Source organism: Arvicola amphibius, chromosome 7, assembly GCF_903992535.2.
Source record: "Arvicola amphibius chromosome 7, mArvAmp1.2, whole genome shotgun sequence".
In the NCBI taxonomy this organism is placed as follows: Eukaryota; Metazoa; Chordata; class Mammalia; order Rodentia; family Cricetidae; genus Arvicola; species Arvicola amphibius.
The window spans coordinates 5,965,938-5,987,665 of NC_052053.1; the positions used below are offsets into that span (position 1 = coordinate 5,965,938).

The window sequence follows — 21,728 nt, forward strand, 5'->3', positions numbered from 1 at the left end:
ACCTCTTAACATCTGTGACCAGCCAAACTTTCTGCTAAACAGCTAAATTTTCAAAACTGAGTTTCATATTAGTATAATACTTCTATATGATAACATTTTTGAACAAAAAAGAAAAAGATTATTCGATACTGATGGCGCTTATGCTGAAGCCTGGATGGCAGGCTAACCATGTTGATCCTAGAGAAGGTAAGGTAAATGCTCCCATTACTTGGTAATGCTGGGCTGGTTAAAGAGCCTGAACCAACTATAGATTTCCTGATTTACTCACAACCATGTTTTCCCTTGGCTTTTCTGCCTTGAATGGAACTTCAGAAGGGTCAGGAGACCCCCAAGCTCTGCGTGTTCCAGACGTTCACATATTTTAGAAAGAAAATTTGTAACAAGCAAAATTTGTAACAAGTAAAGTGAGCAAAGCAACACTAGCCTAAGAGGAAGGGGCCTGAGTCACAGAACAGCAGCCCTGCAGCCAGCCAGTCACTGAAGCTGAGGGACAGAGGGGCAGGAATCCCCCTGGAGCAAGGCTTATGGCCAATCCTTTCTTCCTTCCCATATGTTACAAACGTCAACAAAACCCAGCTTTGCTTACATGAAAAGTGAAGTTCAGCTTTTCCGTCATGCACGTTTCTGGCTCATTTTCTTCACTTGATCCGTATACAAATGAAGTTGGGTTCACGAACCTGCCGGGAACAAGGTCAGCTTGAACGTATTGTCTTTTGGATGAGGGGCCATACAGTCCGGCTTTAGAGGTGGAATATAGCACATTTAAAAGCAACACAGAATCCTTTCGGTTTCTTGGTCAGATAAAAGCTCTAGGAACTGATGAAACCGGAAGGTCGTGTGCTCTGTCCCGAGGGACCATGCCTGTGCTAACCAGTATATGTCCTTGCCTTTGCCATGCCTGCTGGCTTGCTGCCGGTTTGCACCTTTTCAGCCCTAAAATGATCTGTGCAAGTTTGGGAAGCTTGAGCTGCGTAACTTTCCCTCAGGTGTGGTAGTTCATTAGTTCTCAACGGCTGGCTGAACCTCAAAATTCTAGAAACAAGGCAAACACCAACTTACATGAAAATCAATTTTTTTTGCTAGAAGTTTTTGTTAGTTTGTTTTGTTTTGTTTTGTTTTGTTTTTTAACTTTTTAATCCACAATTAGCCAAATGTCCGCTGAGTGTAACCACTACCAAGAAAATGCTGTTCTGGGGAACTCCTTGCTCCACAAGGCACTAACACTCTGCAGCTAATTCTACGTATTTGAAATTAGGAGTCCTGCCTCCTAGAAAGTTGTTAGAAACAATCCGACAACACACTCTTTTGCAGATTAATACTTGTTGACTTTGTCCTGAATACCAACATGTGACCGGTGGAACTGGAGGTGCTTGTCATGTGGAAAAATAAGGAATAGCGTGGGCTCTAAATGCTTGGAAACAGGAATCAGCTTCTGTTTGCAGCCCCGCTGACTCTCACGGCTGCCTTCTCTGGGAAGGACCACATTCTCCCTCTTCATAGAACTGATACTCAATTCCATCAGTTACAGAAAGTGACATTTTAGGTGGTTGGGTGCCTGCTTCATGCATGGTTAAAATGATAGAGGGATGCTTTGTAATTAAGAGCAATCAATAAAATTAATTTGCCCATTTTATCCTGTTAATTCATATCTTATGTTTTTAAAATGTATGCATGCATCTACCACCAAGAAGGAAGCGGCCCATGAGTCCACATCCCTAACTAAAAAGCTGTGGACAGCTAAGGATTTCTGCAGATGGAGTCGGTATTCTTTGTGTGTGTGGCTCAGGGTAGGTTGATCATACTTTTGGATAGCCCCATACTCAGGAATACATGGGCAGTGTAAATTAGAGCTTGTGGGTTCATTTTTTTTTTCTAACGACATGAATTTGGGGCTGTTCTGGGTGGGAGGGAGAGTGGATGTGGGTGGAGTTAGGGAGAGGAATTGATAGAGGAATATGATTAAAACACATTGCATAAAAGAAGTTAAATGCATGTAGTATAGTGGCTATTGGGCATGCTGGTCCTTGGACATAGAGCTGACATTCAGGACACAGAGGCAAATGTGATGATTAGGATGATGGCCAAAGCCTCAAGGACGTCCTTCTGATCTGCACCAAACACAGGCCAGCCTAGACCACACAGAGAGAAACTGTCTCTAAAACAACCAAAACATTCAAGGCACAGACGAATAGCTTGAAAATGACTCAGTGGAGTCATTGAAGGTTTTGTTACTCCCCTCTTTCATTCTGTAGCCATACACTTTGAACCAGAGAAGAATCCACAAGAAAAGAATAAAGCTGGCCCCAGGATTCTGACTGAGGAGCACTCTTGGGGTTCAAGAACAGACAGAAGCCACCTCCCAGCTGGCTCTCTCATTTCTTAGTCATTTGCCACACAGGTAGACGTGGTCTCTGGGGAGTGGCAGTTCAGCTAAGTGCCCAGTCCTTTTATGTGTCTCCCCCACTATGGCCACTGGGCACCATGCCATCAGCTGCATCCTACGGAACTCTGTGCCCCTTGGTTGCACACTGAGGGATGACCGTGGCCCGCTGAGAGCTTGTTGGGGCTCTTCCAGTACAAAATCTCTAGCAGCTGGCCATGAGTTTGATGTAGCATCAGAGCTGATTACAGAGTGGATTAAAATAATGAATCACCAATCAAGCGACTGCGCTCAGAGGCAATCATGGAGACACAGTATCTTTCCCACGTAAATGTGTTCAAACACACGCCTTTCATTAATACAAAGAAAGAGACAGCAGTGGGAATCCTCTCTAAGTCAGAGGCCTCTGTCCCTACTTACCCGTGAACCGTCAGCGCGACTTCATATCTTAGAGGTATAGCTAATGTCACTTTGTTGTCCTTCATTCTGTCCATTTCTTCTTCGTTCTCACTGTGGAAACAGAACACGGAATGAGAACTCAGCCGCAGAGAGCACAGACTGCATCCTGTGCAGACTTAATAGAGGGCTGTTTAGTAGCATCGGGGAAAGTAGGAAGCAAACGAGAAATGACAGCAGGACATTTTAGGACAAGGTTGGCAGGAACTGCTCTCATTATTTACACTGTTGCCATTTTTGGACAACGGGACACGACTTCATGGATCCCTGGAAGCCATCTCCAGAATGTGGCTTCTCCCATGTAACAGCTATTTCTTGCACACTGAACCATACCAGGAGGCGTGCACGGTGATGCTGAGGTCCTCATCTGCCTTGCTCAGTGAGCTCACGTCCAGGAGGAAGCTAATATCTGTCTGGAAAGCAGAGGGAAAAGACCCAGTTTTTATGCTAAAATACATTTATAGATTGAGTATTTTAAATTTCCCTTAATAGACTTTGTTGTTCCTCAAGGAAAACAGTGTAGAAGATTCTAGATGTGGCAGAGGCTCCACCCTTCCCTTGGTAGCAAGACCCAGAAACGGTTGGTTTAGAAGCAGCAGCATTTCCATTCTTCACTTCCAGAAACAAAGCCTGCTCTAAATGTAAAGACTGGCAGGCCCAGACGGACACCATTAGGAAAGCTTTAACAACTTGGTTGAGGACTCTTGCCAAAAACACCTTTTTTGTATAGCAGAGGTAACATGCCTGGCAGACAGGGCCACCTGGGGTGGGGGTGGGGGTGTTGGGAAAGAGTGAACAGGCAAAATGCATTCTGATTGACACATTTTCTTGCCTGTCTTGACATAAGCAGGTTCCCTGCTCACCCCCACCCCACTCCCAAACAATGAGTTATTGCTAAGAATAAAAGTGTTTAGGACACTTTGGACACACTTAGCTTCACAATTAAGCTCGCTTAAAAATAGATTTTTAATGCAACATGAAGGTAGAAGGCAGAAAAACACACTCCTATTAGCAAATAAAAATCACGAACACTAAATGCTTACCCTTGAGAGACGATCCACATATATGTAACCAAGGCTGCAGGCGAGTTTCACGAGGCCAGAGCTCTCGGTCACTTCACAATTTATCTGTTTCTCTTCCTAAAGGAAAAAATAAAAATAAAACAGTCGGAGACAAACAGAGTTAGACATTTATAGCATGTTTAGGGGTGGTTTTTTAAATTACCTTTTAGGAAACAATTTTCTACTTAGCTTGGAAATAATATGTAGGTTTATAACAGATAATACAGATATATATATATACACCCATATACTTATACCCATGTGAGTTCCCCATAAACAGCCCGTGGGTGTGTGGGTGTGAGCTCTCATGTTCCCCACTTTCTCTAAGAGGAACTTCTTTGAAACATTAGGGAACAAGGAAGCCATAAGGTCCACATTTCCTTCTGTCTGATATATATGAAATTTGTTTAAAGTGTTTAATTGTAGTATGGTAATCATAATAGAAATATATCATAGTATAGGTTCTGAGTACCTAGAATTTTTCCTCCTCCCTGTGAAGTAGCTGTTCTGTGGTCTAGAGAGATGGGTAAAGAGCTACTTTTAAAAGGTGAAAGCTCTCTGGGGTTGACTGGCTGGAGGGTAGAGGGATCTCGAGGCGAATGTGCTAGAGACTTTTCTCTTTGCAGCTCAGCCTACCAGTACTTCCCTGGTGGATAAAGTGGCAATAATCTCAGTGCTTTGGTATCATAAGATCTATGTGTACTCCAGAACCCGACTTGAAAAGGGGATTTCAGGACTGAGGAAGGCTGACAGTTCAGAAGAACTTGGCGAAGGGGCCGAGATCCTCCACTTAGAACGTAGAGCAGGAATTCTGGGTTCCTTAGCATGGGGGAGGCTCCACGATAAGCATCATTTGCATCTTAAAACCGTGGCAGAGATGAAGTAGTGGTACTCAAGGAGTTCTCTCCAAGGAACCTGTATCTCAGAGCCAGGGCACAGAGAACATCTCAGAATAACTGGGAGACTCAGAGATGTTGAAATGTTAAGATGAAAACTTCAGTTGTTTATACTAAATCAGTGGAGTAAATATGGTCCTTAACTTTGTTTTGAGCTCGAGTGTTACAGGCTACTATTGTGGTTTCTAGCACTCACCAGGTCTAAGATCTTAATGAAATAAAGGCCTGTGGGGAGTTGGATGTTCAGGGTCGTTTCATAGGCATCATCGCCAGCATTGAACACGGACACATTTAGCATTATCGTCTTCATGCTCCCAACAGCAAGATAGGTTTTATTTTCATATGGCCTAGAAATTATAATATAAACTATTAACTTAGAAAAACAACCATGATCTCATACAAGCAGATTTAAAACTTCCTTTTCTCATTTCAGATATGTTCAATCAGCTGCTCCCAAAGAAAAGTTTGATACTATTGTTTTATTTTAAATTAGTTATTATAATTACATTGTTTTAATTAATATTATTATTTATTAATGTTATAATTAAATTGATTTAATGCCCTTTTGCTTAACTTACATTTTCCTCATTATTTTGTAAAGTTTTCATTTAATCTTTGAAAAGACATTGATTGAACTAGGTTCTACCCAAGCCAAACACTAGAAGAGGGGGAAACTGAGGAAGAGGAGGGATGAGAAAACATAAGGGGATTGACAGAAGTCCAGCAGAGAACTGTTCTGGCCAGCAGGTATGTGGTACAGAGATCCACTGAAGGAGATTACATTTCTGGAGCAGTTAATTGGTTGCCTCTGACAAAACTAAATGACAAATGATTCACTGTCCTGTGAACTGCAAAACAAAGGTCACTAGAGATCTCTATCTAGGGGCAGCCATTAGGAAAGCCACCAGCCTGGCTGAGGCAGGGTTTCAGTCAGCTCTGCTAGGCCTTGGCAATCTATAATGACAATAAAATGACTATTGGTGAATATTTGGATCAAGTGCATTCCACGAAATCCTTAGACTGTTTCCAGTGTGCTGACTTGGAGCAGAATGAAGATGTTCAAAGCTACAGAGCTAGAACATTCTAAACCCTTGAGCCAATTGCTCATTTCTTCAGGGCACAATGGCCACTTTTCCAGGAGGGAAAATAAAAATAAATAAAAATAAAATCCTCACAACTTCCAGTTACAATGTGTTACAATTTCCTAAATCTAAATTTTCCCCATAGCCATCAAGTAATGCCAAAATTAGAAAAACTGGGTTAATTAATTCAAACTGGAGAAGGATGTATGCCAAAACAACCAGGTGGAGACAGTCTAACCAAAAGGCATAAAAGGATGCATAAGAACACATTTAAGATCTCTGATGTAAAGTAATTCTTGGAGATGAATGAATCGCCTTGTAAAACAGCAGAGCCCAGGTAGTAAGTCAGCCACTATGCTGCTTTCTCACAAAGCACTGTGGTAAAGTGCACTTCTGCATCTCTCAGGAAAGATAAATGACATTATTTCAGCAATCGCCAATGTAAAATGATAATAGTCTCATGCTGAATACATACATGAAGTTTTGCTGTGTATTATCTCTTTCCTGCCCTCCTCTCCTCCCCTCCCTGGATTTCTGTTTATCTGAGAGAACTGTTATTTAAAATATAACATTAATTCCTTAATCTTTGAACCTTGGTTTAGGGAACTAAAATAAGTTATATGAACAAAATAAATTCATGTAACAAGATAGATTATAAGAAACTGTTTTTACCTAGACAAATAAAGCTAAGTGGTTGCCACATTAAAAGTAAGCAGGCCAATAACGCAGGCATCTGGAAACTCCTGCCTAAAGGTAGAAGTCATTCCTTTATTTTCATAAATAAAGTTTTCTCAAGTCCAGCCAGTCTCACTTCTGCACAATGATAACACAGAGGAGCAACAGAGACTGAGTGCACTGTCCCAAGAGATTTAAAATATTAGTTTCTTTTGATAGAAGAGATTGGGCTAGTCCCTGCTATAGAACTTTTCTGACCGATAAAAATAATTTCAAATCAAACAAGCAATATGATATGACTAGACTTAACTAAAATCCATTATTTTACTGTTGTTTTCTGTTTTGTGTTGTATGTTCTTTGTGGAATAGAGTCAAGAGAGTCATGCGATACGTAGGCCTGGCTGGCCTTGAACTTCCTCCGACTGCAGGTACGTGTCAACATGCCTTTAGCTCAACAGAGGCTTCCTTTATTTTAGCTGGCACAGGCTATAGGCTTTCTTCTCAGAAACGATGTAGAAGTGGAGAAAGTAATCCAGCCCCCAAGCTTTTAACCTTCCCTGTAGCACTCAGTAGAAGAGAAAATAATAAAGGACGCCCCATGTGAACCACTTCTTCTTGAGCCTTGAATTTGAGAAACTGCACAAAGAACATGGGAAAAGCAACAGAGTCGTCATCCTAGGCCCTGGCTCTCATTTCATCCCGGAGTTGTTTGACTGAGAGCTCACAGACTATCCCCACACTTAGGAGGTGGCGCCTTTTGCCCAGGTTGTGAGCCTTTGGGCTTAGGTAGCATGCTTCTCCTTGGCAGTGCATGTCAAAAGGCGAGGAGAAAGCCACGCTGCCTTCCCCCTATGGTTCCTTCTTCATCTTACCACCAAAGGGACTTTCAGGGTTCTCTAAAAGTAAACTTCAGCTTGACATTAAAGTTTAATTAAGACTTGTACAAGAGCTGCTTAGAAATAGATGTTTATAAAATATTCTGGCTCAGAACCAAGGCATTAGTCAGTGAACACCTTTGGGAGAGAAGTTGGCACTTCGACAAGCAACAGAAGGTGGAAGCATGGCACGCACAGGCAGTTTCGGAGGCAGCAGCCGATCAGAGCCGCTCCGGGCTTACACTGTCAGCAAGACTCCCTGTTTGGTTTCTACTTTAAGCTATTTTGCACAATTAACCACGGTCCTAACCCTACTCTTTTTAAAAGTACGCCTCACCGTAGATTTTGATTCTTTAACAAGATGATGTTGGAAAGGCCCCTGTCAGCATCCCACATGACATGGTGTGGCGCCAACTGCACATCTGGACGGGTGGCACAACTGAACCAGCGGCTTCCTCGGGACTCACAGCTCACTCTTCATTAAAGCATGCATAATGCAGGCTTGAAATTTACAAAGCTGCTTAGAATCCACATAACTGACATGGGCCCAGGTACTGTGCACACACGGAATCCTAACTTAATAAACGAAAGAGGAAACAAGCAAGCTGGAAGACCAGGCCCTACATGTTCTTCAGTGAATGTGACTGGATTTTACTAGATGTTCTCAAGACCTTAGAATCATCAATGCATTCTTTCTTGATAAAAAGTCAGTTTGGTCTCTGTAGCTTAATTATCTTTGATCAGGATGGTAGGGACCAAAAAAGAAAGAAGGGAAGAGGAGGAAGGAATGGGGAAGAAAGAAAGATGCCAGAGCAGAATCAATGCGAACAGTTCCTACACTTTAATGTTTACAAATGCACAGCAGATTTATTAGACAGAAAGTAGCCTTCAGCAAGCGTCTTCCAGTCTAAAGTCAAATTTTACCATCTTCTCTTTTTCTTTATTATTATTGCAGCAGAAATAAAACATGGAGGGATTCCTGCCAGCTGGGATAGACCAATTAATTATCCCACTTTACTGAATAAAAGCAAACTTGCTAGGTTTAAGGGGAGAATTGAAAAAGAGCTTGGGGGAGGGAAGAGGCAGGAAGGGGAGCAGAGGAAAATGTAGAGCTCAATAAAAATCAATAAAAAAATATATAAAAAGAGCTTGGATTGGAAGTTGGGTAGTGAATGAGTGAACTTTTGTGCAGAAGCATGCAATTTATTCTTCCCGAGCTTTGTGAAGTCACTGAGGCTTTTATTTTGAAAAGGACAATTTTATCAGATTCAGCCTCTGAGGAGTTAAAAATATGGTGTCAGATGCCATTCACTGCTTACAGTCTACTCATCAGTGAGCTCCCCATCTCCTGCTAACAGAGCCCCAGATTATTCAGGCAGTAGGCCACCCTCCCTCAATATCACAGAACAGAAGTTTCTAGTTCAAATATGGGGAATGAAGCCTAATATCGAATACGATCGTGACTGCATTCTCCTGTACCATGACGGATTTGGAGGAGTTCATGCCTATCAAACTAGAGAAGGTATAAGGGCTATCTTTTCTGAAAAGCCTCAGAAAGGAAAAAAAAAAAGCAAAATAAACAAAAATGCTCTTGATCTTGCACCCTTTTCCTTCATGAGAATGTTAGGGTTAAAATATTATAATCATTAAAAAAAAAAGCCAAGAGAACATGGAAGACAACCATCTATGCCCTGCCCAGGCTTCCTAGCTGTATATAAGACCTGTAACTGCTATTTCCTTGCAGAAATTATGCCACATAGATTTCTGTAAGTCGTGGTTAGTCAAACACTGTTAGATAAAGTTAAAAGTACTCCTAACCATTATCAAAACAAACAGGTCATTTACATCCTGACCTATATGAAAGGTCAGGCTGTAAATACCTTCTCGATGGCTAATGCCAATTATTATGATAACATCATGCTTTCTCACTGTCATTTTGCCATGGTAACCCTCTGGCGGGTTTATTGACACACAGGACGAGGCCGCAGCCTGATGGAACCACGAGGGGACGTGGACCAGCCCTGCTTTTCAGACCCTGAGCGTTTTATTACTGCAGGCATCAGACATTCCTGTTCTTTAGTGAGTAACTGCATTTACATAAACAGGCTTCTAGACCTGGGACACATAATACCATTAGTGCCAGCAGAGCTACAGCCAGAAGAAGGCATACAACATATGGCCCCAATTTGCAGATGGTTGCTGAGCAAGGAGAGAAGACACCTACATGGAGAGACGCCGTGTTTTTGTCTGACACAGAATAACTTACTCAAAACACAGTGGAAGCTTTCAGTGCGGCTCTGAAAACTCAATTCAAAGAGTTCTCATTTGCACATCCCCCAAATGAGTTATCATTAGCCTCACAGAAATAGCCTGTAGCCTTCCAAACTGATGCAAAAGGACAGGTGCCTACTCCTTTACGGCGGAATTTATCCCATACCAAAAATAGTGATGCCTTTTGTTGAACCCTAAAATGTACCAGGCTTTGAACTAATCCCTTATATATCAAGTGCATTTTAAAAATTAAAACATCTTATAGAGAAGGCACAATTTCTACTATTTTATAGCAGAGAAAGATGAGGCTAATAAGCTTCTCTCAAAAGGCTATGCTGTTGTTCATATGGTGGATGGGAGAGTCGAGCCCTGACCAGCTTGACCACCCATGTGAAAGTCTTCATCATTACATCGCTCCCCTGGTTTCAGTGTGAGAAAAACTTGTAGAAAATCATGAAACAAGAGGGGTCAAATGGGGTAGCAATGAGAGGACAAGGGTAAAGGAGGGATAACACTGAAAACTTTTGAAAAGCCAAATGAAAACCTACTACTCTCGATGTTTCCTGACATGTATACATATACAAATATATGGAAAGAGTTATCCTATAATGAGGAGGCAATTCCTCTTGCAGACAAATCATAGGATAGCAAATAAAGTCTCAATGACTGAAGTAGCTATTGCTTCTGGAGTTGTTGGTCAGTAGTGTCCCCTAGACCCTAAAACATTACAGGGTATCACCATTACTCCTGTTCACCATCTAGAACTTGATAGTAAGACTCTTGCAAAGCAGGCATAGAACATGGAGAAACCAACCTGGTTCTGATCTGGAAGCCTCATAGGCAGTGTGGGAAGATTAGGAGAGGTCATAGTTGTAAGATTACTTAGAAAAAATATGGCCATGAGTGAATGAGTTGACCATGATTGGAATTGAAGATGATCTGAACACAGTGGAGGGGAGGCTCAAGGAGGAAACACAACTGGATGTCATTAAGGAGCTGGATAAAAAGGAGCTTCAGCAGGTGATGCAAAGGGCTACCAGGTGCTTCAGAGGAAGCTCAAGAAGGACCAGGAAATCATCCTTTGGGATGAGAGCCAAAGGTTACACTTTCATATTTAGCCTTCTTGATCTCTGACCTGCATGTGCTATGCCTTTCCATGAAAAAAAGTCACACTAAGAAACATAGAAAAGCTAGGCACACACTTTAAATCCCAACGCTTAGGAGGCAGAAATAACCAGATCTTTGTGAGTTCAAGGACAGCCTGGTCTAGAGTAAATTCCAGGAGAGCCAGGACTACATAGTGAAACTCTGTCTTAAAAAATACAAAATAAATTAAAAACTAAAGAAACAAAAGAGAAAGAAAGGAAGAAAGAAACGGAGGGAGGGAGTAAGGAAAGAAATATGTAAAAACAACCTATGACTTGTGCCCAGCCACTTGACTGCTACTTGTCTTTCTTACCAGCCCAGCCACTTGACTGCTACTGTTCTGAGATTTTATCTTAAAATTTGCCACTGACACTTTCCTTCTGCATTTTAGATGCAGACTCCATGGTCCTTCCAATCATTATGTTATCTTATGCTGATAAGGAACATTGGTGTTAATTCCACCTTTTTCTATCTACAACTACTTAGCAGGGCTTAATTCCCTGAAGATCATTTATAGTTTCCAAAAGGGTTCCTATCGTTCTTAAGCTCTTTAAATGAAAGGATTCCTGACATTTGATAGGCAGTGGTTTATTCTGAGAATTTTGCATTTCTTCTCCCCAGGCAAGCTGTGACAGAACACCAAGACCATAATCAAGTGTGTCTTACAGCCTGTGTAATCTATCATCCAGCGAATTCAAGACAAGAACCTAGAAGGAAGAACTGATGCAGAGCTACGAAGGAGAAGCGGCTTGCTCAGCCTGTGTTCTTATAGCACCCAGGGCCACCAGCCCAGGGATGGCACTGTCCAGGGTGAGCTAAGTGTTCTACATTAATCAGTCAGTCAAGACAGCGCACCACAGGCTTGCCTACAGGCCAGGCTGGTGGAGGCATTTTCTCAACTGGTATTTGCTTTCCCCAAATGACTCCTCCTGTGTTACGTTGACATAAAATGTGACATTACATCCACCGAATTGAACTTGTTCCACATAGCTCTGGCTTCCTTTATGTCCCGCTTCTGGGCCAGTTCCCATTCTCCCCTCACACTGCCACATCCTTACCCTTCTTTCCTTTCCTGTGGTCCACAGATGTGCAAAACAACTTGAATATAGGGAATCGCTACAGGATACAAAGTTGCGGTGTTTTATTGTCTACTATAAAGTAACACTAGACATCCCTTTTTAATCCAATTCTTGCTGCATGCCAGATGCTATTCTAGGCATGTTGTACCCTATTACTCTGTTTATCATCCTGTGAATTTAGAACAAGTTAGTTTTTGTTTCTCCAATTTGTCAAAATGTATTATTTTGCATATCAGTTTGAGTTGGATAGCCCATAAAATATACTAACCACTGTATAATAGAGTTCATTTTTTCCAGTAAAACTCGTATTACCAGGCACTTAACTAATGTTGAAACATAATTATGACCATGATAATGATACCCACAGGTGCAATTAAATCCTGAAATAGTAAAGCATACTTCATAGAACCTCAGGGTCACTCACAGGCTTTCTTCCTTTAAAAATGTTAATGCTCAAATTATATATATTTATTATGAGTGACATAGGCATCATTTAGTACCTCACAAAGAAATTACCATTTTGTAGATTTTTTTTTATGATGATAACACTCATGGGTTAGTTCCTCTTTCACTGAAGCCCATTCATTCTTTATGCACTTTTGAGAAAAAAATTAGAAAACTATACTTACTTCAAAAATCCAATTTTTGCAGAAACTTGTAGATCAGCAGAACAGTTTTCATGGGCGCAAAACCTTGCAAAGTTTATCTGGAAATAGAACGTTACAACCCTTACTTTAATTTCTATGTATTTAAATAAGGCACCTATGCTTGACAAATATAAAAATTCCACATCAAATTATAACTTATGCCTCCTCCAAGGTACAAATCTGAGAATCAGCCAGGAGTTCAAATTCATAGTTTCAGGGCTAAGTAAGCTCAGTCCCTCTAGTAAATTCCAGGACTAAATTTGTCAAGTCAAAAAAAAAAGCTTTGTGAAATTATATTAAAGACACCATGCAGCTATCTGGAATATCAGCTGCAGAAACATCCTTAATCTGCTTTCCCCCACTTTCTCCAGAAGTCCAACATCTACCTAATTTTAGCACAGGAATGGACATTGAATTGAATCCAAGAATATAGCTATATATACAAAGTGATAGGCATAGCTTTGTGGAAACATTGAACAATATAAAATGGTAGCCTGTCATAAAGTTTTTTTCAGTTTACTAATCATTTAAAAGGATCCATGCACACTATAATGTGTGCATGGACTACTCAGGAAGACGTAAGGGGTACACTATGTAAAAGTAAATAAAGGAAATAGTTCATGGCGATAGAAATTGGTGAAGAAGGCGGAAAGCTATAATAAAGGAGGGAATCTAGAAAGTCAAAGAAGGAATCATTCGCACAAAGTGGGAAGTGGGCTCATGGCATGACATCAAGTAACTCTCAGAACAACCGATGTCAAACATGGTTTCTCTCCCGTAATTCATTTCTTCAAGGAGAGAAAAACTTACATACGTTTTACATAAATATTTATACACAAGAAGGTATTCTTGTGGCTAAATACAAGTTCAAACATATTCAGTTGAATATCCCAAAGGGACTATTAAGCACACACACAAACACACACAGAGAGAGACAGAGAGACAGAGAAACAGACTCAGAGAAGAGACCAAGAGAGACATATTATAAATCTATTTTCATTAACAATTAACAGCCCACAAAATTTCTAAACAATTCAGGCACATTTCAATTAATTTTGTCATATTTTAAAAATTCTTCAGTTATATTACAAAATATTTCAAATGCAAAAAAGACTCATACTGTTTTCCTAATCATGTCTTTTTCTTTCTTCTGCTGGAGAATTGGCTGAAGTGGTGGGAATTCCTCTGTGTTCCTTTTGGTAATCACATGATGGCCAAGGTGGTATGTGGCCTCGACCTGAACAGGCGTGAGAATGTCTCGTACATCTTTCTAAGGGAATTGAAAACCATATGATTAATTAAGAATAGACAAAGAAAACTCCCTCCTTCTAAAGGGCCAGATGAAACACAAGGACACAGATACAAAACCTATGCTTTAGCAGAATTGCTTCAAAAAGCTTGGAATCTGTGTTCTTTTTGCACTACAGAAATACCTCTACTGCTTGTGGCAACACAGAGTATAAAATGGAAAACCATTACTATATGATAATATTTGCAGAAGTCTGCATGTCAGGACTCTCCCTTCCCTGCTATTCTCTACAATTCCTGGAGTTTGGTGTTGGAATATAAACATTTTCATGTACACACTCAGCAAATAATTTCAAAGTTCTCCTCAATACTTCTATTCCATTTAATATCATCCAATATCCTTATAAAGAAGTAAAATCTCTCAAGATTTCCTTAAATCTTTTAGTAGACTTTGTATTCAGTTTTATTCATTCAAGTTCATATTTATTATAAAATTTTCTTTTTGTTATTTATTGTAATGACCCTTTCCCCTTATATTATCTAACATCATGGCTGGTAATATGAGAAAGATGTTACCCTTGTACATCTAAGTTAATTGAATTTTCTTATTGTGATAGTTCTATTGTTTGCTTGCTATTATGATTCACAAAAAGAGAGAGTTCATAGAGTTATCATCAATCGCCCAGCAGTGGTAACCATAAGAAATTCATTCTGCTTTGTAAAGGGTTCTTTTCTGTATATTGCACTTCTTGTGTCTATTCTTATTGCTATGTGGTCAAAAACACACTTGTGAATGATTAGGTTAGCATTCTTTTTCCTACGTCCCCAATGACACAGCTCATGGGTTCATTTCATTACATTATCATTGCTTATATTTTAATCTTAATTTCTATAGGCATACATTAGTTTTTATCTGTTTTAGAAACATTTCTCATGAACTTTGTTTTATTGTATTTGCATTTGAATATTTACTTAATAATTTAATACTTAAGACATAATCTTAAAATTATGTCATCTTATTATCAAATTTATTACCTGACATATGTACAAATTGAAATAATATAATCAAGCAGAAATAACCTGAAAGCATTCAGGATTCAATGAAATCAGTACCACAATAAATTCAAAAGTTGTTCTGGAATTGAAAACACATGCATGGGATTGAGGCAAGATACAAATCCTGGTGTCAGCTGCTCAAGACTCACTAGACAGAAATGGAATATCTGAAGCACATGGACAGGTAGACACCCCTTTCTCCTTGTCTGGAGAGGCTACTGTGATCTCATGAACAAAGTGACCCATGAGAATTTATAACACAAGTCAACTGAGTATTACCCGGAATAAGACATGTTAAACCCAATATACACAGGCATGTTAAGCACAACAAAAGCTAAAATAAGAACAATCTCAGAATTTGAGAGAGCTTGTTCTGATCAACAAATGAAGTTCACAAGCATCAGGACCACATAGAAAATTCATGCAGTCTTCATTTTCTTTGGCATAGAATTGTTACTATGTCTAGAAAATAACTTGAAGAACCAGGCACAAATTTTAGTGTCCATCATATGGACCATTTAAACATCAAGCTCAGATGGATGCAAACTTCCTACGTCCTTATCAATTTACTAGTTCCATTTTAAGGAGTGCATCCAGCAAATTCTTTCTAGGCTAGTCAAGAACTCAATTATTTGCACCCAGGACAGACAGATTTTTTTCCTGCCATATCCTTGAGTAGCTCCAAGGATAGACATAATATGTACAGTGAGGGAATGAAGAAAGCACAGACACACAGACAGAAAAGCTGGGTCGGAGGTCTGTGCATGCTGATGGCATAGGGCCAACCACGCAATAACTGGGAACCTCAGTACAGAGCTAGTCTCCATAAGAGGTCTCTAAAAGCCAGAAGTTTCTGGCTCGGAACACCCATAAGGAAGAAGTTGCTGTTGCTAGTTTTTATACACACCGGTCAATTGTACAAAAATACTCATATGTGCATACACTGTCAACATTCACCCTTGGACCAGTTTCAAGTCTGACCCACATAAAGAAGTCTTTGCCATTTCCATGAGTCTGAAGCCCTGGGTCTTTGGCATGGGCGTGCCCGTGTCAACAATATATATTCACTAACTAAAAACTTCAACCACTCCGTATACATTCTTCCACAGCTTCCTTGTCTTCCCACGTAAATCTATACTAAAGTCTTGAATCTGAGTTCGTAAGAGCAGACTCACAATTCTCCTACTGAGTCACATCAGTGGTCCAGGTTTTATTTATGGTCATTTCACTATTGGAACATGGCTTAGAGATCACTTCCTAAAAGCAAGTTAAATAGCTTGATTTTAATGAGCTAGCAATCAATAGTATTTAATGGATAGGATAAAACCTATTTTTAAGATTATTACTGTATTGTTCACATGAAAAAATCAATTTAATAAATTTACAAAGGTGGCACATACTACATAAAAGATTGCATCTATTGTCATTTCCACAATTATAAATAGAAAGGATCCAACTGTTTCATTTACATTATGGATATTCATATATTATGATTAAAAAATATCTGGTCTAGGGCTGGAGAGATGGCTCAGAGGTTAAGAGCATTGCCTGCTCTTCCAAAGGTCCTGAGTTCAATTCCCAGCAACCACATGGTGGCTCACAGCCATCTGTAATGGGGTCTGGTGCGCTCTTCTGGTCTGCAGGAATACACAAAGAAAGAATATTGTATACATAATAAATAAATAAATATTTTTAAAAAATATCTGGCCTAAAGGTAGGAAATTAGTGCCCAATTCTTGGGTCTGTTGGGTAGAGCTGGAGAGGTAGAACTTCTGTTTGTGGTGGAAAAGGTAAGCAAAACCATGGCCACAGTTTTCATGATAAAGCTTCAGTTAGAAAAAAAGTGTTAACTGACAGACAGTCATGAGATCCTTAAGCTGTCTGAAACAGGGATTAGATGTAAGATGTGATAGTTGAGTCTCGGTAGCTATGTCTACTGACATTAGAACGCCCCTTGGTTCAATGTCCCTGGTGATAGAGATAAGTTGATACCACTGTATGAGAACTAGGAATCCAGGACATTTTCCTACATGTGTGAAGTAATGAAGGGTCTTTATCTTGAAAAGACCTTGGATTTATAATGATGTCATTTATATCATGGTTTGGATCTCTAAAATGGGCTTTTAGAGGATCATGGGAAAAGATACTCTAGAAAGCAATCTGGCCCACCATGACTTGTGATGGGAAAAGTTACTCCCTTTACCCTTGAATAGCACCCATGCCTTAAAGGTTCATAAAAGTTTCTTTAAAGATCTGTGCAGTGCAGAACCCACTGAGCTGTTAGCCCTCCTTTGGGGGAGCTTTCTCCAGTCTCTCTCTGGAGTGAAAACCTTGCTTTACTTTATTAAATAAACTTCTACTTAATGTATCTCCACTCTCAACTGAATTATTTACTTCAGGAAAATAAGAACCTAGAGACCATGTGACAGGTCCTTTACTACTGATATAACCATGACCAGGTTATTAACTTTATGTTTTGTTATGCTATCTGAATATGACAATGACAATGATGATGGCAGTGATGTCTGCATAGCGCTGGGATGGTTAGATAGCATAATATATGCAAAACACTTAGAATTTACAATCTTACATATGTATTACTTCAAATGTAGCTAAGTAAGTCAGCCAATCAAATACTAAAATTTAGCTTAATAAATGCCAAGAAACATTTGCAGGCATAAGAAAGTGAGCCTCATGTCACTCAAAGAACATTAAATAGAAAATGGCATTGTAGTAACTATTAGATTTCTAGTATCAATGGCACCTGAAAGACCTGGAGACTGAACTAAGTGTTCAAAATACCAAACTACTTTTTTATTCTTTTATCTCCAGATGTTCTTTATTAAATTACTTGGCAAATGATCATATCAACAGGAAACCTTGACCATATCGGAATGCTGCAAATCAAAACCCAAATCCCCAGTTATCTACTTGCGAAAATGAAACAGCTTGAAGCCCTGAGTATGACAATAGGAACTTGATTAAATTATTCCCTGGGCATAGGAACTAGACAGTCACTGAATGTCCCTCAACGTGTCCACTGTTTGAATTCTTCTCAACAAGCTTGCTTTGACCGAATCACATGTTATCTAATTCATACTAATTCTCCATGAGGTCTTCTCTACATCTGGTGTATATTACTTTCATTATCCTAATTAGCTATTAATTATGCTTTCTCATAATATATAAAATGTGCATGTGCTTTTGTAAGAAAATCACACTTGTTTAAGTTTATGAGTTCCAACAAAAAAAGAAGCTAAATAAAACATTAAAAATGTCTTAGAGTGACAGAGTAAGTATTTAGGAGGGTAAGTATTTGTGAAATTTGCTTAAAAGTTTATTGTACTTGAACTGACAATGCTACTATATTAAAATTAATAAAACTCAATGCCACATTTTTATGTGAATTTTCATAACATAGCACCCACAAGAATGCAAAATAACTCATACTTAAAATTAACCAAAGTCTGTATTCTTTCTCTTTCAAACACCTCTGTGTGGCTGACCAACTTGAGTTACGACACACAGTCTGTAGCTAGCATGACACAATCTCACTGGAGTTACCCAGATTTCTGGCACTCAGTCTTGGAGGAGAAATGAATTATGATCTGTGGGCCAGCTGATAGTCTTCTGTGCTCAAAAACTAACTTCTTTGCAAATAACAGCTCATTAAGCTATGTACATATGTTGCTCAAAACTGTAAGCAATTGTGACATATAATACAAACAAAACACTAATCATTCTTGAAACAATGGTTATGGTGAGAAGATGAAGCTTAGAAGTTATCTAAAAGACTTACATGACAAAATAAACTAGCTTCATTTAAAAACCAAGGTTTCAGAAACATCAGAGCTTAAGGTATTAGGGTTCAGATCTGACATGCCCCTCCAAGGCCCATTTGTTGGGTTTGGTCTCTAGTGTGGCAAAGTACAGAGGAGGTATATCTGGATGAAATTGGATCCTGGGACTCTGATCTCATAAACAAGGTAATTCTTTTATGGTTACCTATGTTGATGGGCTATGGGGAGATCCTGTGAGCAGGAGGCCTTAATTCAAAGGAGTGGGTACTGGGCCTATCCTGTTTCCAGGCCCTTCCTCCCAGGCCTGCTTCCTGGTTGGGAAGAGGCTGTGTTTCATAGGTCCTCACATGGTAAGCAATTCACACTCCCCTCCCCCAACATGTTCTGTTTCATCCTAGGCTCACAAACAATGGAGCTGGACAACCACGCAATGAAGCCAAAATGAATTTCTCTTCCTATAATTTGATCTATCTCAGGTATTTCGTCATGGTGGCATAAAGCTAACACAAGCTTCTCCATGTGCAGGCAGGTGGATTTAAGGCTTTATTAGAATGTGTTACTGGGAAGGCACTGAAGCCCTGGGCCTCAGGGTATGATTGACAATGACAGGTACTACTCTTGCCTGTCTCCCAGGATAGATTAGTGTGTACCAATGGTTAACGAATAGTAATTTGACAAGGTAAACGTGTTTTTATCTCGGCAAGTTGACAACTGAACACAAGGATATTCCAAGAGAAAATTGTTTCTTGTGCAGTATTTTGTCTGAATTAATAAAAATGGAGTATCTAGTTCCTTGGGCTAAAAAGGTAACTGTAGTCATCTTTGTGAACCTCCTTTTCAAGTGTCTAATGTAGGATCTGTCAATGAACAGCACAGACGGTGTCTTCAAACACCTCTCAGCCCATCTGTCACCTCTGCCTTTGATGGAAACCTCATCTGATCTTAGTGAGAGCAGTCACATTTTCTGTGTCAATGCTTGTGACCTAGTATCCACCAGAACCCTCTGCACAGCAGCGAGGGTGCTGTCGTACCGAACTCATGCACGCTCAGGCTTCTGCGACAGATCTTCATCTCCCTTAGGAAAACCTGCAGATCCCATCAGGTCTGCCTTGCACGTGTTCCCCCATCTTTACTGCTCATTTCTTTGTCGACCGCACCTCTCCATTGTCCCTTAAAATAACCTGCCACCTTCTTGTCCTAACGCATTTTACCTAGCTCCAAGAACCTTCTACTCCTAGACCTGTCCTGAAGCATTTTACCTGGCTCCCAGAACCTTCTCTCCCTAGACCTGAGATTCTCAAAATTTGGTGCCCGAGGCAGTGGCACTAGTATCACCCAGGAACTTAAAAAAATGGCAAATCTTCATGTCTTCTGCAGACCCACAGAGTCAATGATTCTAGTCACCATCAAGCATGCAGTATTTGAGAAGTCCTATAGGTGTTGCTGTTACGCACTGAAGATGGGAGCCACTGCCTTGCATTGCTTTTGTGTTCGACATCCTCACTCCTTTCAAAGTCTTTTCTCAGATGTTACCTCCTGAGTGAGCCCTACTCTTGCTTGTATTGCACCCTATTTATTTCCCACCTCCCCACCCAACACCCAGCTCTTTCCTGTAATCTGCTCCTTCTTAATGTATTTTGCCTTATCTGTATAATCTTCTAAAATACTAAAGATTTCTTTTTCAGTATGCTTTTGCCTCTTACCACTAGCCTAGAAACTATGTGAAGGTAGTGGTCTTGTTATTTTTCATTCGCTGATAATGTGTAAGCGTCTCAAACAGAATATGACACGATGTATTTAATAATCACCTAGAGAACATAGTGAATGAGTAAATTGAGTTTAATTGGTATCCACCAGGAAGGAGTCCTCTGAATGTCGAGTGTCCTGGACATGAGTACACTATTCTAAATATTTATTTTTATTTTTATTGATTTGTGTGTATACAATGTGCGTAACAAATGTGTGTGCATGTACGTATGTGTATGTGCAAGAGACAGTGTGTGTGTGTGTGTGTGTGTGTGTGTGTGTGAGAGAGAGAGAGAGAGAGAGAGAGAGAGAGAGAGAGAGAGAGAGAGAGAGAGAGAGAGAGAGATGTGTGGGAGACCAGAAAAGGTCAAAGTCCCTGGAACTAGTTCCAGGCAATTATAAACTAACCAATATGTATACTGGGAAATAAACTCATGTCTTTTGGGAGATCAACAAGCTGAGTCACATCTCCAGCCCTCTGAATACAACATCAAGAAGTATCAGCACATTTCCTTTTAATGGGTTCTAATTCAAATGTGTGCATTTCTGATATTAGATATTTTTAAAGGACAGAAGAGCCAGGCAGATCACTGTAGTATAGGGCTTGGGATGCAGTTAAGTGCTGTAGAATCTGCCTAGCAAACTGTCATTGCTCCCCAGCCTTGTGAAAATAATAATAAAATAATAATAATACTAAGTAATAGAACATTCATGATAGGGCCCAAAGTCAACAGTGCACCTTATTATCACAAAAGCCATGGTAACTCTGCAAGGATACATACAACAGAGCTTAGAAACCTCTAATAAAGTATAATTCTACTCCAAATGTGCTCGGAAGAAAATGTACAATTTGGACATCCCCTATTCGTAGGAATAATGCCAGGGAACAGGACTAAATAATCCAGCTCAATTCGTTGCTATTTTTACAACTTAAACACAACCTGTTTCCTTGAGCACCTCTAATGCTGGTCCTTATGTTGCACTAAAAATGGCCTCAGCAGTTCTCCCTGTCACTGACTAATACAAGACAAAACACACCTGTGAAGGAAGAAAACGAAAGAGCCTCCGAATCCCCACCACACCACCGATGGCTACATTAATATCCTCCTCTGTGTTTGGCTCACGGTAGCTTTACTCTATCTAATGCAGCAAACGCTGGGAAGGATGGGGAAATGGCTTGGGGGTTCAAGCTCTCCGCAGAGCACAATGCACCCATCTTGACGCTTGTTTGCCTATTCCTGGAATAAGCATCTGAGAGAAAATTAAGTTCCAAGCTGGGGCTACTATTTCAGATCCCAAAAAGGGCTCTT

At 40.0% G+C, this 21,728-nt stretch overlaps 1 protein-coding gene across 1 annotated transcript in view; it reads right to left on the reverse strand.

Moving 5' to 3' along the window:
* The window catches only part of Itga4 (integrin subunit alpha 4), a 68,263-nt gene that overhangs the window by 10,638 nt on the left and 35,897 nt on the right, over window positions 1-21,728 (reverse strand). The window contains exons 16-22 of the mRNA XM_038337653.1: window positions 13,689-13,838; window positions 12,551-12,627; window positions 4,990-5,140; window positions 3,880-3,975; window positions 3,170-3,249; window positions 2,801-2,890; window positions 587-677 (exon numbers count right to left, since the gene is read on the reverse strand). Of these exons, the coding sequence (XP_038193581.1) occupies window positions 587-677; window positions 2,801-2,890; window positions 3,170-3,249; window positions 3,880-3,975; window positions 4,990-5,140; window positions 12,551-12,627; window positions 13,689-13,838 (735 nt within the window). The remainder of the gene's footprint in view (window positions 1-586; window positions 678-2,800; window positions 2,891-3,169; window positions 3,250-3,879; window positions 3,976-4,989; window positions 5,141-12,550; window positions 12,628-13,688; window positions 13,839-21,728) is intronic.